The sequence below is a fragment of the Heloderma suspectum genome, chromosome 5 (genome assembly GCF_057233095.1).
Source record: "Heloderma suspectum isolate Gila_16-S chromosome 5, 16-S_ref, whole genome shotgun sequence".
Lineage (NCBI taxonomy): Eukaryota > Metazoa > Chordata > Lepidosauria > Squamata > Helodermatidae > Heloderma > Heloderma suspectum.
The window spans coordinates 37,827,951-37,850,145 of record NC_139462.1 but is presented as its reverse complement, the minus strand read 5'-3'; the positions used below and the strand labels follow the sequence as shown (position 1 = coordinate 37,850,145).

The window sequence follows — 22,195 nt, the reverse complement described above, 5'->3', positions numbered from 1 at the left end:
GTTTGCTTTCTAAGCTGGGTTTAGGTCGGTTTTCCTCCCCTTCTTCTTCCCTGTATGGATGCATTTCCTTTTTCCCTCCCTCTCTCCCTCTCTCCCAAGAGCGTCTATCAATACGCTGTCAATCAGTGCGGCGGCTTCTCTTTCATCTTCTTTCCTCCCGCCCCCACCCTTTCAACAGAGCGAGCTGGAGCGCGAGAGGAGAGGAAGGAGGGAGGGAGGTGGAAAGAGAGGAGGTGAGGAAGGAGTGGGTGGAGGGGATGTTAAAGTTACATTACAGAGGGAGAGCGCGCGAGACAACTGGCTTTGCGCCTCACCCGGCCCACTTCAGCAGGCTCATCCCAGCCGAGCGGTTCCAGAGGCCCCCCCCCCCCACGCCCGCCAGAACTCGTGGCGCGAACCGGGAGACGGTCCAGCGAGCCCCACGCGCCGGAGAAGGGCCTTTCGAGACAGCTCGCGGGCGCAGAAGAGGAGGAGAGGCTGCGCGCGCGCACACCTGTGTGGCTTGTTTTGCCGCGCTAATTGGCCCGCGGAGGGGAGGCAGCGCCGTCGCCCGGGCGAGGCGAAGGAGGCAGATAAGAGGGAGAAGAAGCCGGCTCGCCCTGTGATGTCCGAGTGCGGGAGCCGACCCCGGACTCGTTTGGAGAACCTGTGGCGTTGTTGATTCCCGAGGGAGCCGGCTTCCCTTTTTAACGAAAGGAGCGGCGGCTCTTTCCTCTCACGCAAGAACTTCTCGATTTCCCCCCTTCTCCTCCACCTAAGGGATTTTCTGCACCGTCTCTCCCCCCCGCCCCCGTGTAAATCCCCACCCACCTTCCTGCTTCCCTTCTTCCTCTAGGGAGCCGAGGACAGCGAAGAGGAGCGAGCGGCAGAAAACTCCCCTGGCCGAGGGACAAAGGCCGAGTCCTGGTGTGTGCGCGAACGACTTTCCTTTCTCTCTCTCTCTCTCTCTCTCTCTCTGTCTGTCTGTCCCACCCACCACACCGCTTCTCTCCCCCTCTCTCCGCGAGGTATCGCTCTGGCATTTTCCTTGCCATCTCCACCTCTCCGACTTACTCGAGAAACAGAAAAACCTCACTTAACCCAGCCAAGCAGTCACACAAGGTCCTCCCCCCCCCCCTCGCTTCGAAAAACCGGAACCAGAGGTTCCGGCTCAGAGGTTGTAACCACTGTTAGCCCTACTTAGAGTAGACCCGTTGAAATGAAGGGGACTTGTTAGACTGACAACTCAGGCTTACAAAAAAAAAAAGTATCTCTCCCCCCCCCCCCGGTCCCCCAAATAATACTTTTGCTTCATAAAAATCGGACGGCTAAATTCTGCTTGTATCAAAAGCCAACCAACCAGGGCTCAATGAGAAGCTAGACACCTCTTCAGAAAAACATAACAGAGGAGATAAAAGCAAAACCGGGAAGGGACGCAAACTTGTCCAGACTTCCCTGTCCTCTCGCTGCAGACATAACAGAAACCGGGAGAGAAGGGGAGGAGTGCGCGAGTGTGAATCCCTCTCTTCTTTTTCTCTCCCCTCCCTCCCGCCCTCCCTTTTAAAGGCAGGCAGACGAAATAGACAGGCGAGGCTACTGTCGATCTCTTTCCTGCTCTCCCCCCTCCCCTCCCCTCCCCTCCCCTCCCCCAGGTGTTTGGATATGGCTGGCGGTGGCAAGGCGAGGGGAGGGAGGCCCTGCGTCTAGGTGGGGGAGGCGAGACGAGGCTGGATTGCGGAGCAAGCCGGTCGTCCACTTTTTAACTTCCATCATTCCTCCTGCTATTCCTCTTTCTCTCTTCCTGCCCTCCCGTCTTCCTTTCCTGCATTTCTTCCCGGGGTGGAGGAGCAGACTCGACAGAGAAGCAGCCACTATGCCTCAGCTCTCGGGCGCCGGCGGCGGCGGCGATCCGGAGCTCTGCGCCACGGACGAGATGATCCCTTTCAAAGACGAAGGCGACCCCCAGAAGGAGAAGATCTTCGCCGAGATTAGCCACCCGGAGGAAGAGGGAGACTTGGCTGACATCAAGTCTTCGCTGGTGAACGAGTCGGAAACTACCCCCAGTAGCAACGGCCATGAGGTGGGGAGAAAGGGATGGGTGAAACTCCCGGTGTTCGTTTGTGCGAAGGACGAGGGGGAGTGTGCGACAGCTGATGGAGCGCAGCAAACTTTCTGGAACGGGCGATGGCCAAGTGTTAGCAACGGGAGCAATAAAGTTAGGCACATAAAGTTATGCACAGAGAACAATCCGGTCTCGCTCTTTGGGTGGGCTTCGGGCGTGGGGGAAACTCTTCCTCGTAGTTCTTTAACCCCCTTATATCAAACAGTGAATCGGCAGTGGCGTAGCAACCTCCTCTGGAATGCATTCGAGTGGGTGGCAATATTTAATATTCTGTGGCTAGCAAAAGGGAGAAGAAAGCTGGTTCGTGAAAACTCGAGATGATGATTTAAAAAGGGGGTGGTGGTGGTTTTGAAGTGCCGAAGGAAATTATTTTTTCAGGCGAGCTGAGGAAAGGGCGTGTGCGCCCAGCGTGGAAAACGGGAAACTGTAAGCCGCCGAGCGGGATACTGTTCTGACCACGGCGCTTTGCAAACCGATACTCCGCCGTTCCCCATGAATGAGTAGCGCTTGGCGTGGTGGAGGAGGGAGTGGAGTTGGAAGCTGTTTGCTGTAGCCCCCCCCCCCCTTTCCCGCTTTGCATTGGGGGCTGGGGCAGGCACAGAGGTTGACACGGAGCGATTGTTTACCCAGTGCTTTAATCTTCTTCCTCCCTTCCCCCAACCTGAAAACATTGGGGGGGGGCGCATTTAGTAGGGATGCAAGTATGGTAGTACTTCTATTCATCGCTCCCTCCCCCCCTTTTAAAAGTTTTTGCTAAACTAAGCTTTCGCTGCGTTCCTTGTTCAAGATAGCTATCAAAGCCGAAACGTAAGCCACCTGGTCTGAGATTAAAACTTGGGTTTGGGGCCGCGTATTCTGTATATATTATCGCGGTTACACTCCAGTAAGCAAGAAACAGAGTACTTAAGAGACACGTGGATAGCTAGCAGGCGGCAGCTCCCTAACTCGAGAAGACAAATGGATGCGGTATGGACAGAGCAGGGCAAAAAATCCTAGGAAGTTATCATCCTGAGCATCTTTGAAAGGCAGGAAAGGGGAGGTCCTACGGACATATAGCAAGTCACAATGTTCGAACTCTTAAAAACAAAACAAAAGTCAAGCTGTAGGTTCAGGGCAGAGCTTTGCTGTACTGAGAGAGCCTCTGTAGCTTTAAGCAGACAGACCTTAAATTTGTTGCTAAAGAAAATATCTGCAGGCTGTTATGACTCATGCATTCATAAAACCTGAAGGCCCATAGTTTGAGTTTGTTGGGGGAAAGCAGCATTGAGAGACTTTGAGAAACGTTAGTAATCTTGACTTTTGTAACGTCAGTAGCCTAACAACTGGGGGCAGTAGTTACTATAAGCTGGGAGAGCCCCCCTTTTCCCTGTTGCTTCTGGCAGAGTTAGAGTAATATTTTTGGGGAGTAGACAAGGGGTTGTGCCCTACCAGCAACATTCAGGGAAATGGTCCCAAGCACAATCGCTTCAAATAAATTCCACTCAGAATCAATGCCATTCACAATGAAGGCTGCAGTCATATGTATACTTGAGAGTAAGACACACTGAAGTCAGCAGGGCTTAGTTCTGGCATATAGGACTGAGCTGTGAACCTGTTTATATTTGGGTTGACCATTTAAGGTTTGGTTCAGATTTGGATTGTCTTATTCTCACTGACTATGATGCTGTATTACCCCTTGAATTTGTATGAGATTTGTTTGATTAAAATGGAGCTAATGGCTTGTTCTTTTATTGTTAATAACTAATGCATGTTAGTGTAGTCCAGTATTTGCAATAACTAGTGCTTGTTAACTATTACTCCTTGTAGCTTGTTAACTGTTAGTCCCTGTACTCAAATACTGTAGTGCATGATTTTTTGTGAGGATGGAGTACAGTGTGAGGGTTTCCCCCCCTCTATAAGGCTGCAGTTCAGTACATACTTACCTGGGAGTAAGTCCCATTTAACATGGTGATACTTACTTCTGAGTAGACATGCCTAGGATTGAACTGTAAAGCACTTTCCATGGCACAGGAAAGGCAGGTTTGTATGAATTACAGGATCATATAATAGCATTAGGTCAAGAGTAGCCATGAAATTTCTTGGGTTAAAATGAGCAAGGTCAAAGCATTAGTCATAAACTCTTTAAAGGATTTTCGTAAACTGTTTGGTTTACGAAAATCCTTTAAAGTATACCAACGTTATACTAGGGTTTTTGTTTTTAAAGCTTGGATAGTTCAAAGACTCTCAGAGTGCATTTTTTCACTAAAATGAAAGTTTGTGCAAAATATGGACTATGGAAGCTATTGTGTCCCCAAAAACAGAAAACTAGTAAAGCTGTGCAAACTGAAAAAGAACATGAAGCAGTAGTTATTTTTCTCTTTTCTTTTCTTTAGCCCATTATCACATAGTGCATAAAGTAGGAGATGCTTTTGCTGGGCTCGGATGCTATCCGTTTTTATTATGGAAGAATCTAAGGATCACAATAAGATACAAATTAATTGAAATGTAGTAATGACACATGATTGATTCTTTTTGGCTAGGTATCCAGGCAAGGTCAACCTCAGGAATCATACCATGAGAAAGGCAGAGAACATCCTGAAGAAGGTAAGATAAAAAAAAAAAATCTTAACACAGGCTCCAGATTTAACTCTTACGTTGTTGTGGCGGTGGATGCGTAAATGACATAAATATGCATGAGGTGGGCTCTGTTGCATTTATTTAGTCTGAGAAAGCTTAATTGGCAACCTGACATCAAGAGACAGTTCATCTGAATGCTGGTTATTGATATTTAACTATTTCTTTTTCTGGAGGGCCACTTCTCATGTTGTGCCTTTATGCCAGGGGTGGGCAACATGTGGCCCACAGGACATACAGCCCCACATAATTGTTTTTGGCCCCCCCCTTGCACCTTCTTGCTGCTGAATTTGCCACCATGCTGGTGATGGCAAAAAAGTAGCAATTTGGCAAGAAAACAAGGCACACAGGAAGTGTGCACCTTTTGGGCGGGGGAAGCATAATCGGGAGTGCAGTTGCACTTGAAAGCAAGGTGTGCACTCACTTTCCACCTCGTTTCCTTGCAAAATCGTTTGTTTTTTGCTGCAAATTCAGAAGCGGTTGTGGCAGCAACAGGAGAGGGGTGCAGCCCGCGGTGGGTTCCATGGGGAAAGTTGGCCGCCCTGCTTTATGCCATGGGAATGTTTCCGTAAATCAGTCCTGTGTCCAAAACATTTTAAAATGTAGAACAGGATTAACCGCTACATCTGCTTTATAACAGAGCACATGTACACTTCTCTCCTACCAGGGAAGGCAACTGTTCTTACTATCTACTTGTTCAGGCTTTTTTAAGTTTAGAAGGGGTTACTTCAGTGAGCACTCCCTTGTTCTAAAACATGATGTAGGAAGCAGTGTAATTCTAACAACAACTGGTCATCTGAACTGCTAATTAACTAAAAAAATTTGGATGTGACTTGGTTAGATAAGATATTTCAGTCAGTGTAAGTGGGTAGGTGAATGTGATTCTTACTGCAAAACGTATATGTTTCAGGTTAGATGCTCAACACAGAAACGTTATTTTCCACTGGGGGATAGTAGAGAAGGGCCGGGCAACTTCTGTCAATAAGATTTGTAACATGAACTCTGTAGAACTTGGCATTTCAGCTTCTGTCTAGGTGCTTGCAAAATAGCTATTATATAAATTAGTTATTAAGCACATTAAAAATGCAACCCCCTATGATGAATAGGCCCACTGCTAGCAGCAGGGCACTGTTGTACACAAGCCTGAACCCCTTTTCTCCTTAATTGCTCCTAATTGGCATAATCAGAATTCACTTGTTCATGCTGCATATGTATAGACTATCAGAAGGATGTCTTTTTCTTCTTTTTCTTAAGCCCCAAACTAGCTAGAACATCTTAGTTCTCCATCTGAGAACAGCACATGCTGGGCACTCTTAATAACTTCCAATTCTTAGCTGTAGCAATAAACTGACTTACTTGAAGTTTTAATATTGTTGGTGTTCAGCAAGCTGAACTTCCCCCTGAACCACCAGGAAATATTCTGTTTCTCCAAATTTCCCAGAAGTCATACAGTAGAACCTATTAAACTGCAGGTGGTGGTCTGAGATATTATACACACTTTAATACTGCCCTCCTAAGGGCGTAGTGCTGTCTGGGAAATGCTGAGATTTGTAGGACTTTTCCCTGCCTAAACATGCATAGGATTGGGCCCTAATAGGCCTAAGAATGCTAAAGATGCAAACATTGGTAGTGCAACAAGCATTTCCTCTCCCTAAAATCTAAAACTACTGGAAAAATATTAGTCATTTAAGCTTATATAGGGATTTGTGGTACGTCAAACTTAAGTGACAGCTCAATTAATAACTCTTGCTTTTCATAGGGAAACACTCAGATGGAGGCATATACAGTAAAGGACCTTCTTACTCTGGTTATTCTGGATATATCATGATGCCAAATATGAATAATGATCCATATATGTCTAATGGATCTCTTTCTCCACCGATTCCTAGAACAGTAAGTTTACTTCTTATATATTACACACATATACATATATAAAGACAGATTTGGGGCGGGGGGAACAGGCTTTGTTTACAGATTAGCAAATCTTTAGTTTTGGCAGGATTTGAGAGGAATGCTGGTTACTAATTAAGGTGCTGAGAATGCATTCCTGTTGCTCAGGCTCATTTCTCACTATATAAGCTTTTAAGGAATTTTGAAAAGCCAAGCATAAGAGGTGAATCATACAGAACAGCTCGTTGGTGTGACTTCAGTGGCAGCTGTAACCAATGGTATACATTTATGGAGCTGTTGCTGAAGTGGGGCTTTCCTAGGCAGATGCAGTCAGTTGCCAGAGGAGGTGGAAGCTCCTATCAGGGTGCAATCCTATGCATGTTTTGACAGAAAAAAACTTTTGCAACCCCCAGCATTCCACAATGAGGATGGCTGGCTGGCGAATGCTGGAAGTTGTACAACTTTTTTCTGTGTAAACATGCATGGGATTGCCCTCCTAGTGATTATCTTGATTGGGCTAAAGAGGCGGAGGTGCCCCTCTTACCAACCTGTCCCAAACATATGTGCATCAGAATTGGAGATCAGTTAAATAATTCTATGCAAAACACTTTCTGCTTCCTTGGAGTTCCTCTTCCAGGATCTTGAATGCATTCTCTGGGCCTATGTTGCCCTCCTGCTGCCTCCTTTTAATATAAATACAAAAATATTGCATACAGGAGGTGCTTTAAAAAAGCTACTGGCATCATTGATAGACTGGTCCCTCAGCAGTCTTCCAAAGTAAGTTAGATTTTTAAAAAATAAAATAAAATTGACAGATACTTAGATACGTGCGAGCTTCTCCGAGTCCTAAATGCTATTAATTTTATTTCTCTCTGTGTTGGGCATATGCTAGTATGTGAACATTGATGGTTTGGGGCTTGCTTAAATAATTGAGTAATTGTTTGTTAGAAGGAGTGGAGAATCCATCTGAGATGAAGGGTGCTTGTATTTTGGAGGCCACTCTTTCTTGTTGGCTGAGTGGCATAAAGCAAAGCGAGTGATTAAATTGAAGCACTGCCTTTGCACTGGTGGAGGCCCAGATGTGTGACTTTTGTCTTTTCGGATTGAATGCATTACATCTTCAAAATGTACATGTTTAATTTCCTCATGTAAACATGGCAAATATTAACTTAGGCTTGTTATACATGTTCTTAGTGCATATATTATCTACACCAGCCTTCCCCAACCTGGTGCCTTCCATATATTTTGGACTGCATCTCCTAGCATTCCTAACTATTGGCCTGGTTGGCTGAGGCTGGTGGGAGTTAAAGTCCAAAACATCTGGGGGACACCAGGTTGTTGTTGTTGTTGTTCAGTCGTTCAGTCGTGTCCGACTCTTTGTGACCCCATGGACGATAGCACGCCAGGCCTTCCTGTCCTCTGCTCTCTCCCGGAGCGTGCTCAAGTCCATATTCATTGCATTGGTGATGCTATCCAGCCATCTCATCCTCTGCCGTCCCCTTCTCCTTTTGCCTTCAGTCTTTCCCAGCATCAGGGTCTTTTCCAGGGAGTTTTCTCTTCGCATTAGGTGGCCAAAATATTTGAGCTTCAGCTTCAGTATCTGTCCTTCCAATGAGCACTCAGGGTTGATTTCCTTTAGGATTGACTGATTTGACCTCCTTGCAGTCCAGGGGACTCGTAAGAGTCTTCTCCAGCACCTGAAGGCTAATCTAGACAGATCACTGGGATTGACTATATTTCTGACACAAAATGTATATTGGTGGCAAACATGGTTTACTATTGTGTGATGTTTGAAGTGACTCTAAGGCTACATCCTTCCTATGAACACTGATTGTGTACATAGTCTGATTGAAGTTGGTGGAGCTTGCTTTGGAGTAAACATGAATATGATCGCATTGTGTGTCTGAACTCCTGGTTCTCCTTGATAATTGAAACAGTGCTGATGATCCAAAGGGGCTTCTATTCTATGAGATTGTGGTTTTGAGCGAGATAAAATTGGTACACAGTGATGCACTTTATTTTTATATTTATACATTACTTATGCTTCTGAAATTGAAGCTGGTATGTTAAGTTTGCAAGTTCTAGATTTACGCCAAATACATGAAGATTCAATGTGTGAAACTGAATATTAGTTATTTCCTTGTCGAGTATGTCTCCATGTTTGTCATTGGCTTACTTCAGATATTTACAATTGCTCTGGCTAGATGTGTTTGGCATATGGAGGGGAATTGAATGTATACCTAATGCTAGATGCTGTATTAGCAGAATTGTATTGGACAATTTCTTGGCTATTATAATTACCTTGAATTGTGTTTAATATCCCAGAAAAGGACAGTAAATGTGTATGCATTAAAAACACATGTGCATGCATACACCGTTATATACATAACAGTTTAATAATAGAAAATCTCAAACTACATCTGGAACTGTTTTCAAAACGTACCAAGATGGGAATAGAATCCTAAAATCCATAAAAATGACCCTCCACCTCCATGTTTGTGACCTTGTCAAAATGGTTCAGGAACACACATTTTCTAGGGTAACGACGCTCTTCTAAAAAGAGGGTACCTACACAGTCACCATCCTTTGGGTTCTCTCTCTTTTAGGTAGAATGATAGATTTAAAGGCAGGCTGTTCTTGGTTGTGTTGCAATGACCATTTGTTTGTGAATTTGCTTAATGGTACATGTGGAATTCTTTGTTAGTATAACAAAGCATCCGCTTGTTGACTACATCTGTTGTTCCAGAAGTGTTAGTAAGGATTTGAACCACCTTGGCTGCAGTGAATTTTTTCACCTCATTCTGGACAGTTTGTCTTGCTAACCTGCAGGGAATTTGATGAAAACCAGTTATTTAAATGGATATTTCTGTGTACAATAATTGATGGCCTTATGGCTGATCAATGTTTTGTTGATTTATTTGGAATTATGCAGCTAAACTATTCATTATGGCATGCTAAAATTCTTAATGATTATTTCTCTTATGAGATAACATAATTCCACACTACTGAGTACTTTTGTCAAAAGAATTATCTGAACAGTAATATGCAAGTTAGCATTTCTTTGAAACTTTACATGTTTTAATACAAGCTTATATAAGGCTTGAATGTATGCTGTATACTGTGTCAGGCAAAAGGACAATGTTGGTGGTATGCTCAAAGGACTGATGTAGTAATAATGTTTAATTAAGGGGAAAGAACAGTATTTGTGAGGGAGGGTCGGCATGGGGTTTGATGTGTAAAAGGAAGTATATTACTGAAGTCATAAGAGATTCAGATGATTTGGGAAAACTGTATATGTTTTGATAACTTTATGTCAGTGAGTTAAGATGTACATCCATCTTTATGATATGTTCAGTGGTCTCTTGGAGAGATGGCTGCCTTGTGAATGGATGAGCAAGTCTGGCTATATGTTTTGGAGCTATCAGTTTTATGTCTTGAACTTTTCTGAATTAAATTATGGTCTTGGAAATGTATTTCCTTCCAGTGATTATGTGTGACTGCTGCTTTGCCATCTCATCCTTAGAAAGTGTCCTTTTCTAAGATGGTTCATCTAGTAATGAAGAAAAGTTTAGCTCTGAGGACCATACTGAACAAGATGAATCAATGGTATGACTTGCTATGTAAGGCATTCAAGATTTCAGAGCTTTTTGGATCCATTCACAAGATTGATTTCCATATAGATCTTACTGTGTGGAGTTTGCAAACATCACCTCCTGAAGTGGTTACATAAATTAGCACTAAAAGTTCTAAAGACAGTTGATGCTTTTTGTGGAAACTTGTTCCTAGGCCTTTATTCAAAAAACCTTTCCAATTCTTTTAGAGTTTGCCTAGCTTGTTTTTATTCTTAAATATCCCATGAATATACCTTTGAGTTACAAACTTCCAGGTTACTGGCAAAAAGCTGCTATAACCATGGAAGAAAACAGCTGGACCAGCAAAAGGAAGAATGCTGTTCTTCATAAAGCAAGTGCTAATGTAGCACATATGTCAAGAGTAAGACCACAGTACTTGTGAATATAGCCTTGTGTGCCTTTTGGTGGTTTCCATCATAACAAAAGCGTCAAACGTGGAAGGAGATAAAGAGAAGAAAGAGAAGCAGTCCATATTTCGGCACTTCAAGGAAGACTGGTATGGGGTTTCTGTCCTGAAGCCAGGCCTATCCTTTTTGTATTGAGAGAGAGAGAGAGAGAGAGAGAGAGAGGGAGAGTTTCCCTAAGTTCTCATATGAGGCTATTTATACATATTTCTTTCCAAAACCTTAATCTAATCACTTGACTAAGATGGAAGAAGCAAAGTTTAATTATGTAGCGTGTGTTCTCAGCAAGAAAGAAAAGTGTGGTTTGCTTTGCATCTAGTTCTTAGCTAGAATAATTTGATTGACCAGTAGGTCCCACATACTGTATGTTCCAGAATAGTTAGTGAACTAAGTGCCAATTTTAATTTAAACTCCCATAGATACAGCTGTTGGCACCAAAGCTGGGTTTTATTTTGTACCTTTAACAGACCCCAAGTCTGAAAGAGATACATTGATTACGGCTTATAATTTTAAATGACAACTTACATAGTTAATTTTCAATCATGGGGTGCTTGGGGAAAGGGTAACAGAGGCCCAATTTGAGTTGCAAATCATAATGCATTGATTTTATTTTGAAGAACTTCTGCGTCATTCTTGAAAATGCACAGGCAGAAAAGGCAGCCATATAGTGTGAATGATGTAACTCCTTCTCTGAAGTTCCACGCAGACTGTTGTTGCATCCAAGGTGTGGATCTTATACAAGGTTAGCGACTTATATAAGTCGCTTACACCAGAGCCCTCGCTGCTAACTCATAAGCTGGAGATTCCATAGCCAGCCTGTATGTTTAGAGGCCCAATGACTAACTGCCATAACATTTTCATGTACATTGGATTTGCCCAAAAGTTGTATAGTCATAACACTTGTATCCTTAAACCTTTTTTTAAAAATTAACTCTATTCAGTGTGAAAAAATGCTTATATAGAAATTCTGTGTTGAGAAACAGAACATTTTATAACATATTCCATTGTTGCTTAACATTTTATTAAGTTTCAACACTTTCTAACAGGAAAGTTTAAAACTGGTTGAACCATGGGAAATGCATTTTGCAGGGTTGTAACTTCAGCCATTAGGCTACGTGGAAGTTATAGGCCCTATGCTTTCCACCTGTGATGTAACATATATGTTCAACAGAATGATGTACTAAGTTGCTTTGGCATGTTCCTTTTGGCTTGTTGCCCGACAGAGGCTTTCTTTTGCTTACCTGGACTAAAGAAATATAACATTCTGAACTGAGGTATCCCTAAAACATGCATACACATTCTCTCTCCTAAAAGCATTAAGACCAAATTGCAAGTGGCAGTAATATATTCAAATGCATTGTCTGGTGCACTTTGCATTTCTCCATGTAAGAGGACCTATGGGTAGAGAAGAGGTCAGATACCTTTGGACCCATAGCTAGACAGGAGGGTAGCTCAGGCTTCTCCAGCCTAGTGCCTCCAGTTGTGTTAGACTACAACTCCCATCATCCCCAGTGAGCATGGCTAATGGCAAAAGAAAATCCTGTGTGTCCTTAGGGCCAGCATTCATACAAAAATCAAGTGTGTTCTTTGTCAAAATGAATATAGGGTGCTATATAAGTCAAAGTGTGACTGAAGCCTTTAGTCAGCAGACATAGACACTTTGGCTGCTGTGTTGAAGCTTTATTGGTATGGGTTTTTAAAAGGATTATAGTGGAATAGTAATTGCTATTTAAAAATATTGTGCTAAAAGACCATCTAATAAGTGATGTTTCCTTGGTGTGATCAAAGTGAAATCTCTGAAATTTCTACTCTTCTAGATGTGTGTGTTTTTTTTTAATTGACCGTAGTCCTTTATGGAGGTATCAATGAAGGACATCCAAATAATGAATTTGGGGGGGGGGGAAGCATAGGGATAACATGCACAGATTCAAAGATAGTCTTTGTAAAACTAACTGTGCAATTGAAAGTATGGAGAAAGCAGTTCTGACTGCTTTCCAAAGAACTCTTCTGATTGCTATGATAGAGATCTTTTTGTGGGATCTGTGTATGTGTGGGAGGTGTACAGCATTTGGGCTGGGAGACAAACTGCATATGTAAAACACTCTTCCGTTGTTGAAACACTGGCAAATTCATGACTATCAGTAATAAAAGGTAAACATTCCATTGCACACCACCTTCTTTTTTTTAGCACTTGCCATTGGGTTGGTGAAGGGCTGTTCTTTTCCATGCTTACTCAGTTTTTGGATTCTCCCTCCACCCCATGAATGCATCAAGCTAAAATTAACTTTACTGTATGATGCATTATGCACTCATTTATAGTTAAATGCAAGGGTGCACACCGGCCACAAGATCTGAGCCCCAATTTGGTGACTTGTAAAGTGGCCTGATTCAGAGGCCATCCAGTTTACCTTGGATGTGAATCAGAACCTTGCTTCAGAAAGCCCTTAGCTTCTTGCCTCCCCATTGACTATCATGGGAAAGCAATAAATGGCTATTGCAATTTGCTTTTTAAAAAACTGAATGTGATGAATTTTTCAGGCATAGCACCCTATACTGAGTGAATACAACCTGCCAAATTTCAGAGAAAGATACAATAGTTCTTGTGCAAGCAGACTTTACAGTTTGGCTGATTTTTTTTTTTTAATTTAAAGGAAGTACATATAACATTAACTTTTGGAGGCAAAATTAAAGATTAAATTTGCATACCTAGTTGCCCCTTCTGTGGACATGAAGCCATCTGAAAATGTTCAGGGGATTCTGTGCTAGAGGAGTCTTTACAATTTGGGGGTGGTTAAAGAAGTTTCGCTAATCCCCCCCATTGTTTGGTGGGACAATTTGTATGAAAACAGCAGACACTGTAGAGGTGCCCCTGCTAAGAAACCCGCCATACTACAGAAGGATAGGTGCAACACCTTCTGTGTAAGGGACTATCGAAGTTGATCTTGGAGTGAGCCATGGCATAGGCAGCGCACTGCGTGCACATTTAGAAGAAAAAATCTTAGGCAATGGCTGCCCCTGCTAGCAAAGACTATGTGAGGAGATGGTCGGCCGTTTTTTAAAAAATGAAGGAAGAGTCACAATCTCAAGCCTGGTTAACCCCGTGAGTGAAGGCAATTTGGAGGTGGTAGGCAAAAGTTGTTTAAGCTTTTTGACATGTGTTCTGCTCAATGATTAGCACCAAACTACAAGTGCAAAGCTGATGATTGGCAGGGGTGGATGAGGATATGTGCCAGTGGCAGAAGGGCTGGCTGCTGCCTCCTCTACAAAAAGACCCTTCTTTGCAGTGGAAGTGGGCTGGTTCCCCCTGCTAGCAGCAGCCTTGGAACTGCTGTATCTCCTCTTGTGAATGGCTCCTCCCTGTAAAGACTCAGCCTTTTCAAGCATAGCCAATGATGAGGGATCATGGGAGCTGTAGGCCAAAACCTCTGGAAGACCACAGGTTGCCCACCCTCGGACTAGATGTTTAACTCTGATGAGGGAGGAAACTCAGTTGGGTATAGGGACTGCCAGCAGTATTTTGCCTCTCTCTGTCATGTGCTTTGCCACCGTAAACTTGCTTCCTGACATGCTGATTAGTATGTACACTTTATTAATATACGTGAGCTCTTTTGCACACTGCAGTAAAATAACAGTGACACATAAACTAATGAGAGACGTTACAAAGAGCACACGCTAATACACGCTAGTAAAACAGAACACAGAACTTGAAAATAATAAAATTTAACCTATAGGACTAGGGCCCAAAATTGGTGGGACAGGAAGGGAAGAGACACTACCTATATAACAGAGGTGCTCTGATAATAGGGAAGATGGGTAACAGACAGCAAGAATAATTGAAATTAAACATCTAGGGGAAAAAAGATTAGAGTGGAAATGGATTGGAATAGAAACCAAATGATTTCAGGAAAATGACTGGGAGGCTGGAATAAGAATTGGTTGGAAGGATAAGGAATTAGGAAGGATTAAGCAGACAAGCCTTAAAGATTTCTCACTCCACCAAAGCTCTTCAAATATTCATGCGCAGATGGGGCAGAACTAACAAAAGGCCCAGAACAGACTGGAGCAAAGGGTAATACCAGACTCAACATCCCTCCCCCAAAGCACTGTGATTGGAGAACCCTGATAAACTTAAGAACATAATAAGGGCCGTGCTGGATCGGACCAAGGGTCTATCTAGTCCAGCATTCTGTTCACACAGTGGCCAAGCAGCTGCCCAAGAGAAACCCACAAGCAGGACATGAGTGCAGCAGCACCCTCCTGCACATGTTCCCTAGCAACTGGTGTACATAGGCATACTACCTCTGATAAAGGAGGTAGTACATAGCCATCAGCCATTTAAAAGTGGACTGGACAAACCATCCAAACCATTCCCTGTGATTAGAAGGCAGACCTGTCAGCACTGAACTCCACTTCACACCTCCTCTTCCCACCTTAGTGTCTTGCATATATGGTAAAGCTTTGGGGGGAAATGTAGCTATTGTGTCTGCCTTTCTTCAGCTCTCCAAATTGCTCCCAGAGCTTTGGGAAGGTTCAGATTCCGTGTTGGTTGCTTTGGAGGTAATTGTGCTTCGCCTTGGAGGGCCAACAGATCTCTCCAAAGCAGTCCAATTTGGGTCAGGATTTGGCTGAATCTGATGCACATTCCCAGTTAAAGGCTATAAAGTTAGAGTTCACATGGGATTCCAAAGTATTTGCAAATTTTTAGCCTTCATAGGCTTAGGGGGAGCCCCATTTTCTACCCTCTTGCTACCTCTCAAGATCTCTGGAGATCTTGAAAGCTTGCACCTTTTGGTGACCTTTTGGTTGGCCTAATAAACTACTACAGTAATATGGGTTTCAGGGGGAAACACGTAATGGCCAACACAACTACCTTTGTTTTTTGCATGACTTTGAGAATACTGAATATAATCATTCTACAGCAGGACTCTACACTGGAGTAAGAGATTTTATACCTCCTGAAGCTGGGTCTTCATTCTCTAAGAGTTCATCCCTTCCAACTACTAGGTAGAGCTTCCCAATTTGGCTTCCAGTGACTTTTAAAAAACTTGGGACATTATCTAAAATTATCTCTGGCTTTGTTAATATAAAGACTGCTTAGTTTCTTTCTGTGGCCCACTGATAAAAGGGCCTGTGTGCCCCACCCTGGATGCAGACACTTCTGGATAACAACTGGATTTTGTATTTTCAGAAATGGGTGATCAAACATTTTTCCAGTAGTCCTAGGGGCAGCTTGAGGTCCAACCTGTAACCATCGCACAACCTGTTACAACCTAAGTTGTGTGTTTGCAGACCCCTCCTCCCACACTTTCACCATCGAGTTAGTGTTGTTGTTTTCTCCTATCCACCTCCCCGTCCCCAGCTTTTCGTAATACCTTGCCTGATGAAGAGATCTAGATATCTTGAAAACCCGCACGTTTTTGTGTCCATTTGGTTTGTTGAATAAAAGTATTACACTAATATAGACTTTAAACTATCCTTCTGTCGTTAGTAACTGTCGTGATTGATCTATTATCCAGAACGTTCATTCTTACTGCAAATCAGGCTTCTTTCTTCTCCCTGCCATGTTAAATGGCAAGCTGATATGATAGTGGGTTAAAGTGTTGCCGGCAATCAAATTACAGTTTTAGATTATTGTCTGGGAAAGTATTAACCTTGAAAAGGGACTGTGTGAATCAGCTCCAAGTATCCTAAGTGTTTGCGCATGTGTGATAGAATCACTGATCAAACTGCCCTGGATACAAATGGGCAGACTGGTAGAAGGTTTTGTAGGCTTTTGGAAATAAATACAGAAAAACACATGCACAAATATTTATAAGCAAGGCTTTATTAGAAACAAGTGTACAATAGCATTTTGTCAAAGTATATGAAATTTAGTTTAGGAATGGGTTACAGCTGTTGTTCAAGCTGATGAGGGATGGAGCAGAAAGTACCTCAAATGATACAAGGAAGATCTTAGCAAAACCATGAAGTTTTGCGAGAAGCAAAATCTCCCTAGAGGCAAAGTCTCCCTAGAAGCAAAGGACAGGGCCTCTGTGTGTTTAGTGGTTGTATAGAAAAGGAAATGATGGCAGGTTCAGAGGAGCAAAGAAGCACCTGTCCAAATATCCTCTTCAGGACTATTAACACTTAGATATCTACCTAAAAAGCTGTATTACAGAAAAGACCATTCACATATTCTCAAGCGTTGTTATAATTCTGATCTCCTTTTCCTCTCAGGAAAAATACTGGAGAGAATCTACAACATGGATGTTAAATCTATTAAATTAAAAAAAACAACTCATAATATTTTAAACACAATTAGGTTATTGGGAGACTTGTTTCATTTTGTTAGCATTTAGCATTGATGAAGGATCACTCATCCCAAGCGGCCCATGTGTAATACAAATACTGGTTCAAAAGATTTCCACATCGTAGCACAAGAGAGATGTACCCCACACCTAGGAACCTGTCTGGATTAAATGGATATAAGCCTGGGTCTTCTGACTTAACGAGTTTAGATCAGAGCACTAGGAAACCTATTTTTCCCCATGACAAGTGTCAGAGGCAATCCAGGTGCAGTGTTTTGAGGTTGTAGCCTCTGGCTGCTTTGGGGTAGAAACCATATGGCAGGTGAGCCGAAACTAAAAAGTAAGCCAAGGCAACTTCCTGTTAATTGTTCTAACCCAAATCCTGACACAAGTGTTGTTCTGCACTGCGAACTTTGTATCCTTTACTGTGGTAACTCCCCTGTCTAGGTATTTATTTATTTATTATTAAATTTATTAATCGCCCATCTGGCTGGTCACCCAGCCACTCGGGGCGATGTACAACATACAATAAAACAGTTTAAAACAATAAAATTCTACAATAAAAACATTTTCTAAAATACCCTAACCCACCCCAAATGCCCGCCTGAACAACAACGTTTTTAATGCATGATGGAAGCTCATTAAAGAGGGGGCATGACGGAGTTCCCTAGGGAGGGAGTTCCACAGAGTAATTTTTTAGGTAATTTTTTACTTCATGTGTGTTTTGTGTAGTCCTTTAGTATTGGAGATGTCTCTGTCTTCCTGTTTCATATATGCTATTATCACGCACAGACAGTGAAGAGGAGTGTCTCTTGTGGCTTGTAACTAGTGATATGTTTGTTTTTGGTAAATACTGATAAATTTCCAAGACACTTGCCAAATACAGAAAATAGAAGACAACATATCTGAAAACTTGCAAGTTACTCAGAGGTGAATATTCTGCCATTTCCCATGCCCATGTCATTTCTTTATATCCCATCTTTCTGCATGCAAGAAAGCATACATAGGGTTCCCCAGTTGGTCTCCCATCAGGCACTGACCAGACCCACACACTCTTGGCTTTGGCAAGGCTCCTCTATCAGACCCTGCGCCCAGAACTGTAACTTAAGAATGCACATAGTGAAAACCATAAATAAGGGCTTCTGTGTCCTTTAGAAAAGAATCTCTGGGAAAAGGACCTCTGTGTAGGACAAATCTGAGAAGAATAGAACTCTCCATTACCCATCTGGAGAGCATTATTATATGGCCACATCTGCAGATGCCATTGGGAGTGGGGCTTATTTAAGAGTTCTCAAGAAATGTACCCTCTTTGTCTAAGCTGGAGTACACTTCATATGCTTTGGACCCAGACCAAACTGGCAGACCCATCTCATACTGTGGAAGGCAAATGGAAATGTTCAACCAAACAATGGCTTTCCACATGGCTGTAAGGGCTGTGTCTTACAATATATTTTGTCCTTGGGTTCTGATACCCTAGTACAAAATACATGCTTATTGTGTTGCTTATAAAGAAGGGAAGCACATTTGTGTAAATTACTATTTTCTTCAAAATGTCACAAAAGCCTTTTCCTAGTAGCATTGTTTTGAAGGGAAAAGCCATGATTTAAGCAAATGTGTGCCCATCATAACTGGTGTAATATGTGCATATTTTATACTTGATTACTGGAACCAGAGTCCAAATGTCTCATAACATGACAAAATATGTGTCATCTCTTTTGGTGATGCATTTCCTATTTTTTGGCAATTTACAAGTGGCCACCCTATAAGAAGGTAGCATCATGTGGTAGAAAAACTATGCCTGGCTCTCTAACCAGAGCAATCTAACTATTATGGGGAACATTCTACCTCCAGAAAACATGGAAGTTTGCTCAGCTTTTACATATACTGCTTCCTAAAATGCCTCTAGCAAAAGTCTCACCTAAGAAAAAGCCAGCATCACCAAGGAACTAATTTGGCCTTTCTGATTAAATGCACCCTTAGGCTCTCTGCCAGCAAAGCATGTAGAAGTCCATTTTATTAGGTACCAGAGACCACTGGTTTATTTGAGTATCTGATTGGTCTTGATCTTTAAAGCAGACTCTGAGTGGACAGCCTTTTGAATAGAGGACTGTCCTCTGTAAAAGAAGACACATGACCACCCTACCTCCTTAACAAGTATCAAGCATAACTGAGAAATCCAATCAGGGACTTATTTGAGGTGATTCAAATATTATGGACATGTTCGGGTGTTTTATCATTTCTAAAATCTCTGCCCCCCCAAAATCCAGGATTAAATAACAATGGGCTTATTGGATTTCTTTGAATTCCAGTTAAATACTAGAATCTAGCTGAGTCGGTGTGTTTCCCCAGTTGGGGTAATCATCCAGAAATTCTTAGGACAGAGCTGAAGGTGTGTGTGTGTAAAATATATAAAATCAGGAGGAATTTTATATTATTTATAAAGTATATGATATCAAAAACTGTATCACCAACAACAAAGAATATGATAAAGTTCAACCTTTAAAAACAGTACTATTTAAAGCAGCTTGCTTTACAGCTTATTTTATTGGTGACAGGACAGTTTTGTCCATGCTGCTTACACCTCTAGCTGGTACAGACAACCCTCTTAAATCTATTAAGACAAGATGGATTTGTTGCCAAGAATGTATTTGTTTTGAAGCAGCTTATCCACGCAGGTATCTCTTTAACCAACCACTAGCACTTTGTGCCAAGTGGTATGGCATAAGGTAATACAAGGGTAGATCGTACAGAAGTCCGAACTGTTAACTGGAGTTGCCTTTGGGGCTTCTGCATTTCTACTTCAAAGCAAGCATATGCCTTCAGGAAATGTTTAAAGCATAATATTAGCAGTCATCCCAGAATGTCTTGTGGGCTTGGTTTTTGAGCTCATCATCTTACAGTTTAAGAGGAAGGTGTATTTTAAAATGTATCATGATAAAATAACACTCTAGTGCTATAGTAGCTTCTAAAGCAGCTTTCCTGAAAAGTCCCAGAAATTACTGGTTCATTAAAGAATCTTACAAGCCTGTCCCACTCATCTATATTAGTCACAGCAGTCGCCTGAAAGGTTTTAAAAAACACAACTTCCTTCCCATTGACAGTCTTTGCTGCTAAGAGGTGATTCTTACTTGCCACAGGCAATAGAGTGAGTGATGTTTTACAGGCTTGGCATATAGGCCTCAAGAGAAATTAGAAATCTGGTATTAGCCCCTGTGCATCTTTGAATGTAAGATTAGTTTTTGTCATGCCAGATTGCATTCCAAAACTTTATGAAAATAGTCTTTTTAAATGCTGACTAACATCATTAGGTAGCACCCTTGCACGGTCTTTGGCTGTGACTTATGAATATCACAGTATTAATGGCTGAAAGCTATGCCAAGTATCAGCAATAACCAAGATGAACTGGAGCAATCGGCTCTCTTCTCCCTCCTTCTGGGGAACAAACTAATCATCTACTGCCTTCATTGCCTGTTTGTGGATATCCCAGAAGCACGTTGCTAGCTACTTTTGGAAACAGGACACTAGACTAGATAGACCAGCCTTCCTGAACCTGAGTCCTTCCAGATGTTTTGGACTGTGCCTCTCATCAGATGCAGCCAGCATGCCAATGGTCAGGGATGGTTGGAGTCCAAACCATCTGGAGGAACTCAGGTTAGGGAAAGCAGTGTTAGATCCTCGTAATCTGACACGACTTGTGCTATTTATTTTAATGTATCTTAATTTATATAATTGTTTTTCTTTACTTATTACATTGATATCATGCTTTTCTTCCATAGGGAGACATAAGGTTTCCAAATGGTCTCCTATATAGGCACTGACCAGACCGGCTTAACTTTGGCAAGGTTACTACCTAGGAAGGTTCACTTGGCCCCCTTTCCATGGTTTTCTGCCACATGATTACAACAATTATTTCCCTGCAAGCATTTGGCTTAATGGTTTGATGAATTGTCATGAATTGACTCCTTGTTATAAGATTGTTTTTATGTGCTGTGCCCATGTCTTTGCTTCATTTTAATGATGTGTATTTCGGTTGTTTTAATATGAGGTGAGCCACCCTGAGCATTGCTGTACAATGGAAGGATAGGATATAAATATTTTAATTATTTATATGTATTCATTACATTCATATCCCACCATTTTTCATCTTGCAAGAAACCCAAGATGACTTACATGTTCCTCCTCCTCTCAATTTTATCCTCACAACAACCCTGTGAGGTGGGGTAGGATGAGAGTTAGAGACTGGCCCAAAGTCACCCAGTGAGCTTCATGGCCAAGTGGGGACTAGAACCTGGATCTCCCAAGTCCCAGTCCAACACTCTAACACAAAACCCAACATACTGATGAGACATACAAAATAAGCATGTTATTTTGCATACTGTCTACCACCTGAAACCTTTCCAGCCTTCATAGACAATGTAGATGTCTGTCTAGAATGGAACAAACAGTAGAATTCTGGAAGTGGTAATGAGATAAATATTTTAAATGTTCAAACATGTGTAGTGGTGATACGTTAATATAGAGCTAGAAAGTGTTGATGACTGATCCCTTCCATTTTATTTATGATATTTCCATGCTGTATCCAAATGTGGTTATACATATAGATATAAAACCACAATATTTTCCTTGGTGCAATAAACTTGCTGAAGTCTTCCAGTTGCATTGCTGCTTAAGCAAATAACCTTTTAAATGTGTGTCCTAGCAGCTGCATCCTGTACGGACATGGGGCACGAGTAGCTTTGGGGTGTGCAGGAAAAGGGAGGAATCATTATATCTTGGTATGATGCAAAGTAACTGGGGATCATACAAGGCTGAAGGGAGAAAATAAAGCAATGGCAGGGATTGGTGAAAAGGTGGATTATGCGTAATCAGAATAAAATGAAAGCCTTGATAATGGAAGAAAAATGGTACAATAGTGTCCAGGATGGCAAACACTGTGAATAATTTGTCCAAATTATCACAAGAGATGTTGCAGTCCCGTTAGTAGTTGATAAGGGACTAATCTGCAAATGTTACACTAGGCCAAACTAGAGGTGACACAGGAAATCCTCAATTAGGCTCTCCCAGTTAAAAGAAGGATAAATAGTCACCCAAGGGAAGGGAAAGGTAATTGAAGCCATAGTGCAGGGGGATGTGGGGGCGGGGAGAGACTTAACTCTTTCCCTCTGTACAGTTTTATTTATTTTAAATTGCCCCTCCCTCAAACTTCTATCTGTCGGGGGGGGGGGCACTTGCAGGTATATGGATGCCTGTAGGTTTGCCCCTGCAGAA

At 42.2% G+C, this 22,195-nt stretch overlaps 1 protein-coding gene across 6 annotated transcripts in view; it reads left to right on the top strand.

The window, feature by feature from the left end:
* Positions 1-225: 225 nt before the first annotated feature.
* The window catches only part of LEF1 (lymphoid enhancer binding factor 1), a 138,402-nt gene continuing 116,432 nt past the window's right edge, over positions 226-22,195 (top strand). For 2 of the 6 annotated variants that reach the window (XM_084855825.1, XM_084855824.1), the window contains exons 1-4: positions 226-906; positions 1,831-2,059; positions 4,621-4,684; positions 6,474-6,607. In XM_084855825.1, the coding sequence (XP_084711951.1) occupies positions 1,853-2,059; positions 4,621-4,684; positions 6,474-6,607 (405 nt within the window). In that variant the 5' untranslated portion in view covers positions 226-906; positions 1,831-1,852. Of the gene's footprint in view, positions 907-1,535; positions 2,060-4,620; positions 4,685-6,473; positions 6,608-22,195 lie in introns of those variants that run through there. The other 4 variants (XM_084855827.1, XM_084855830.1, XM_084855829.1 and 1 more) reach the window with 4 other exon arrangements.